A 6,695-nucleotide genomic window follows, 5' to 3' on the forward strand; every position below is an offset into this window, starting at 1 on the left:
CAAGAAAACCGAGCAGTCGAGCCAACGCTTACTATCCGAGGAGAAATAGATCTAGAGATTAGCAGAGGAATATGAATGGAGAACCCAAAGCTCTCTCACCAGAAAACTTTTCGCCGATTTTCAGAGGAGAATGAGGGAAACCAAGCAGTCGAGCCAACGCTTACTATCCGAGGAGAAATAGATCCAGAGGGCCAGAGCTTAGCAGACAAACTTGAACGGAGACCCCTAAGCTCTTGCACCAGAAAGCCTTTCGCCAATTTTCAGAGGAGAATGAGGGAAAGACAGCTCGCGAGTCGCGATGGCGAATTTTAGAGGAGACGGAGACGGCGGACGGGAGACGAGAATGATCCAATAAGGGTTAGGGTTACGTTTTATCATATCTTATATAGTTATATTAAATATGTAATTTATATTTTATAAATATATAATAGTATATAAGTAATAGTAATGCTCGTTTACATTTCGAGCTTAAAAATTTGTTCGTGTTCAGCTCGTTAGGCTTAACGAACGAGCCGAACACGAGCTGCTTAACGAGCCGAACACGAGTTGTTCGCGAACAACGAGCCAAATTGACAGCCTTATTATACATATAATAATATTATTAAAAATAATAATATCTTTAATTTCAATATAAATATGGATAATTATTAAAATCTTGTAGGATTATGCTAATCTGTATGGATAATCAGCATATTTATCTCTTCTCACAAATCAAATATTAATTTGCCTAGAATTTTATGTCTTCGCTTCGAGATACAGATAACTCATGCTTTTGTTCTTATGCAAGCAGATAAGTTAATATGGATATCCTTCTTAGATAATTTTGAATCTTCAAAAGAGCCAATGTTGTTCATTTTACGAATTGGGATAATTTGAGCAACTTCAAAGACGATTAAGGGTATTTGGACCCAATTTACATGAATTCTTCTCTGCAATCTACCGTTTTTATCGGTTTGTGTCCAATTAATCATGGAAGCTTCTATGTTAATTTTGACGATCCAAACGCGTTGGTTAGATCCTTTTTTTGAACAACTATCGTTTAGGCAACTTCGACAAGACTTGAAGTAATCTAGCACCACTTTGCATGACTTCACATTCGACAACCTTTGTCTTCATCAAGTGGCCTTCCTGAAATATTCTCAACGTTTTGAATGCGACCATCTTGCGATCAATCAATGTTTGAACAAGTTTGATGGCAATTGAAGTGCCTTGACACTGATTTTTGTGACTTCACGCTCAATGTCGATTTTTAATGTATATTCGTCTCATGAATTTCATGTATGGAGGTCAATAATACGATAAACTGCATTTCTGTTTTTTTTACTTGTAGTTCAAAGCTTAAGCCATCTACCCAGCCATAAGCACATTTATAATTTTTTTTTTCTGTTTTTATAATCAGATGAATCGCAGCTAAGAGCATCATTTTTAAGTTTTGATAATGAGATCTCATATAGTACATAAATTTAAGTTTGCTTCTTAACATTGGCAGTACATTCTTTTCTGTTTTCTTAGTCAGCATTTTGTTGCTGGAATCACTTTCCCAGATCATGTGGAAATTTAGCAAAGTCTTAACCTAGGGATCGAAACTACTGGGACCGTATATATTAGATATTCATGCATAGTAAATTCAAATTACTGTACTGATTTACGCAAGCTTTCAATGTGCAGCACTTCAAATGTCTGTGCAGGAGAATCCTAAAGATGCTCCGGACCCATCTGATATTAGCAAGGTTTTGGAGGACCAGTCTTTTGTTTCATCCATTCTCAACTCGGTATATGTTTTGGTTCAAGTTATATTTTGTGTTTGTTATTCTTTTATGAGAAATACTGTGACACCATTTAGTAATCAACTTGCTCTTTGCAGCTGCCAGGTGTTGACCCTAACGACCCTTCTGTGAAGGATTTACTAGCATCATTACAAAGCCAAACAGAGGTTTGTTTGTTCCCCGACTTTTTTTAATACGTGTTTTCAGGTTGTGTTGGTTTCAGTTTAATATTGGATGCATTTACATACATAGCACACAATTTTTATGTATTTCTATATCTCACACCAAAACTTCCATATTTACACACAGAGCACTTAGATTTTTAATATCACATAAAAAATATCAATATTACTACTTTTTAAAAGTTAAATATACTTTTTCATGCATAAGTTCAAAACACCGAAGTGCTATGTTTGTAAATATAGAAGTTTAGGTGTGCGATATGAAAATACTTTTGAATTGTGTGCCACATATGTAAATTTCCCTTAAATTTTTTTATAAATTTTTGTTTCTGTCTATGAACTGAACTTTTTTTTTTTTTTTCAAAATCTGTCCACCTGAAGGTGCTCACTTCCTGCATATACTACATACTCTATTTTGTTACTATGACTTGCTCAATAATCTTTTTGAGTTTAATTACTTATATAGTTAACATATTTGATTTCCCTGCTCTTCATATGGTGCATTGAATACATATTCTCACTAGCCTTATGATGAGCCTTAACCAAAATCATAGGGGTTTCATTAGCTTTCTCTTTTTTGTTAAGCATGCTACATGTTTCTTTTTCATGACTCTTTCTAATGGGAGTGCAAATACTCATCTTTGCATACTATTTTTCAGTCTTTTCATGCTATTTTGTATTTTTTTCACGATATTTTGTATTTTCGTAGGGCCTTCCTTGCTTATAAACTTGACCACGAAGTTTCTGAAGCTCCTTTTCTTAGATTGGTCTATTTTCATCTCTAATAATTGTCACTGCAAGAATTCAGTTTTGTTTCTTTATGACTACACTCTTCCACGCTCAGATTGTTTCACCAACATCCTCATTTGGTCAAACCTTATGTCACCAGTCCAATCTCGAGCGTCGCATCAAATTTCGCATCATTTGCGTCAAAATATTTATTTTGCTTTATGGTCTTGTTTGTTAAATTTATAAAATAAGAAATCTTTAAATTAGCATGAGAAGACTAAAGATTCACCCCATTTTAAACCCACATGAATGGAAGAAACATGACAGTTAACTTCAAATTTCACTTTCATAATCAACTCCATTTAATTCTACCTTAAAATTTTTGCAACATATGTACATTAGTAATTGAGTTGCATTGTTTGTGGTATTCTGCAATAAAGCTTTAACTTGCAATTCTGCCATTGGTTTCATGGACGAAATTATTTATTTGCTTTCCCGTACAAAATGTTTTATTTTGTATTTAGCAATCCCTTTTTTGTTGTAACTAAGTTTTTGTTTCACCAATTACAGGCCTTAATTAAGTGTTTTCAATAGCATCAAACGCACTGCGTAATATCTACCTACTTTCCAAGCATTGGGTAACACCACAAGTTGAGTGAGCCAAGTGGGCTGCTGAGAAAGAGATGCATAGGCTGTCTATATGCTCTATTTTAATTATAAAGAATATTTTTTGGGATTGCAAAATGGCAATTATAACATTTAATTATGTTGAAATAATTATTTTTCAAGTTCCATTTCTTTCAAAAATTTAAACATCTTGTTAATCAAGCAAAGTTAAATTGTCCAAATTAATGTAGTATGTATGTTTGTTTTGAATGTTTTTGTGTTTTTAGTATAAATCTAATATGGGACAAATTTAATCCTAAAATTTTAGCTGTAACTCTCAAAGTCTTTACCAGCTAAACTAGTTGGCACCCACAAATTGGATCTGTAATTCTCCAGGTCCTTAATGTTTTTGTTTGTTAACCGATCCTCTCCAACATCAATACTTACTGCCATCGCATTTAAGTTTGATCAACTTAATTCCAAGGTCACAAGCTTGTTTTATGATTTTATTTCCACATCATTAACGTCTTGTTATCAATGATAATCATAAAAGTCTAACTCATCTCTAGTGTTTAAAGGATTAAGACAGATCTATTAAATTGAGGCTGAGCATTCATCTAGGCTCTTCTTAGTAATGTTGTTTGCTTGGAATTGTGCAAGTTGCTATAAACTTACCACCTAAGCTTGTAGGCTAGCATCCAGTTTTTCTTAAACTACATCTTTACAAGTTATTTGTTAAAACTTGACACATCTAATTTTTGCATGATTGGCATTTCTTTTTATTTTGTCCAAGTTCTCTCTTTATCTAGCTTTTTATGCAGATAGCACCAATCCATGTCCTTGTATTCATGTAAAAGATAGTTAGAAATTGTGCATAAATAGGTGGAAAAATAACTATCTATGAAAATCAGTTCAAAAGTCTAGAATCTAGAATTTACACATTTGTAATAGAAAGCTATGGGCCATGGATCATTGGATTGCTGTATATATTTAGTTGTAAATGAGTTGTTGTAGATGAAAGTTGTCGTCCACAAATTGCTGGTTTATTTTAGATGAAAGGTGCTAGCTACAAATTAATGATTAATTCAATACTCTCCTTTCTGTTGTGTTTTTTGATTATGTCCTACCCGTTGATTAGATCAGCAAAATTGATTCAAGGTAAAGCTCTAGTGAGGCTGCAATTTGGTAGTTAGAATATAATATAATTGGGCTAAGTTTATTTTTATTATTTTTTATAATGAAAAATTAGTCTAACTCAATGTATTTAGATATGTCATGCTATACATGATTCGCTACAATTCTTATGATAGCCCATTTATCACATTAAAATAAAAGATTTTTTGACTTGATTGTTTATTTCTTCTTACTACATTATTAATCATCTCCCTTCTTAAGTACCAAGTGTCATTGCCTTGTATTAAATTTTAACTTTGCTTTTAAGGTCACAAATAGATTCTTACTTCGCACGATCAGTTTTACCCCACATAGTACAAGAGCTAGAGGTGGCCACATATAGAAATTTGTTTTGTTGGATGATTATTTATACAAGATTCTTGCCCTAGTGTCACCTTGCAATACCTTGCAATGGGGTTATTAACTTAACGTCGGCTTCAGCATGGTTGTTCATGTACTAGCTTGCAACCCTAACAGTAAACCTAATATTGGGATGGGACGAGTTTGCCCATAAGACATTAATACCTTATCAGCAAGCATACTTTTAATTGGGTTCCTAATTGTTTTTGTTGAATCCATGGGATTTTTTTTGCTGGCTTATGTTTAAGCATTTATATTTCTTGAAGCAGATTTGAAAAGTAATAATTGTTAGCTCTTCACCTATCAATATAATATCTTCTCCATAGACGGTCAAAATCGCCTTTTTTGCTGAGCCTTTCATACGCGCGTTTCATGCAAAATAAAGTAAATAGGTTGACTGTAAGTGTGCTCACATTTTTTCAATACAAAATAAAGTAAATAGGTTGACTGTAAGTGTGCTCGCATTTTTTCAATATATTTATTTATGGGTCATTTGGTTCTTGCTAAATAAAGAATACGAAGTTAGAGAAATACTTTGTATTTGAAATGTAATGCTTTTGAAATGTGCTGGAGCTGTTTAGTTTGGTGTGAAATAAATGCAAGATTACCTTTTGTATTTTATTTGAAATAAAATGAATCCAAAGTAAAACTTGATGGGCGGTGATAGCCGGGTGGCATCGGTGACCAGTTGGCGGTGTGGCGGGCTTATATTGGCTGCTGATGGCGATGATCTGTGGGTAGTAATTGACTCCCACAGCGGGTGATGCCTTGGGCCGCATGGCAGTGTGCTGCATGTTTTTATTTGCATTGCATGGCTTCTAGTTCTTGAAAGTTTAAAATAACAATTTTAAAGTTAATGCAAAGATAGTTTGTCGATACTAGCAAGAATAATTGATAACTTTTTATTGGAGCTTCCTGCCTTGTGAGCAACTGAGGATTTCCCTGTTGAAGTTATTGTTTTTCTGAAATTTAAAAGAGCAATGTGAAAGATCAGATTATGTTGTGTTGTATGAAACCGTCTCCTCTTTGTATTTATTTATTTTTTTTATTAATTGAGATTCTTTATTTGATTTTCAGCCAACGTGGATGCTTGCTTTTATTTACATACTTCTAAAGTTTAGATGTTTGTTATTGCTGAGATTAATGTTGTAATGATTACGCTGAGTTGATAACAAGTTAGTAGAATCATGATTCAGGTTTTATTTATTAGACCAAAATATTTTTATTTTATTTCTTCTGGCCTGATTTTTTATTGATGGAACTATTTGATTATGGATTTCTACAACTATCGCAATAACTTGCTACTGTGTTTGCCTGCAGCAAAAGAAGAATGAAGATAAATCTGAGAAAGAAGGTGAAAACTAGAAGGTGATTATGATGTATTGTATGTCTAGCTTTTTATGTAATATGGACATTTACACGCATGATGCACAATTTTTGTGTATTTACATTTCTAACACCTAAAGTTTGATATTTACTTACATTCACATCACTCGAATCCTTATTATGACATCAAAAATATCACTTTCCTTAACTGCACCTTTTTATAACACATGTAAATATCAAACTTTAACTGTTAGATATGTAAAACCATAAGAATTGTGCGGTACTCATGTAAATTTCCCTATATAGTTTTCTGAACTTATTCTGTATTTGCAGGTCCGTAACGCGTATTATTACTTCGCTAGAATTCAGATCTCAGCTCAGCAGCTCTGATGGAAGGCATGTCAAGTCTTTTTATGAAGAAAAAGCCATTGTTTTTCAGTTACCCATCAATGGAAGCACTTTTATTTTATTTACTGGAATACTTATTTAGCAAATCAGTTTCATGGTGGTTGAAAAACTATACGGATTTATGCTGATTTACGATGATTTCATT

General features: G+C 33.2%; 1 protein-coding gene across 1 annotated transcript in view; it reads left to right on the forward strand.

Annotated features, from left to right (window-relative positions):
* The window catches only part of LOC110019630 (26S proteasome non-ATPase regulatory subunit 4 homolog), a 25,910-nt gene extending 19,215 nt beyond the window's left edge, over window positions 1–6,695 (forward strand). Inside the window, 4 exon segments of the mRNA XM_020717372.1 lie at window positions 1,669–1,772; window positions 1,865–1,933; window positions 6,137–6,184; window positions 6,476–6,695. Of these exon segments, the coding sequence (XP_020573031.1) occupies window positions 1,669–1,772; window positions 1,865–1,933; window positions 6,137–6,181 (218 nt within the window). The 3' untranslated portion in view covers window positions 6,182–6,184; window positions 6,476–6,695.

The sequence above is a fragment of the Phalaenopsis equestris genome, unplaced genomic scaffold (assembly GCF_001263595.1).
Source record: "Phalaenopsis equestris unplaced genomic scaffold, ASM126359v1 Scaffold000065, whole genome shotgun sequence".
Classification (NCBI taxonomy): Eukaryota; Viridiplantae; Streptophyta; class Magnoliopsida; order Asparagales; family Orchidaceae; genus Phalaenopsis; species Phalaenopsis equestris.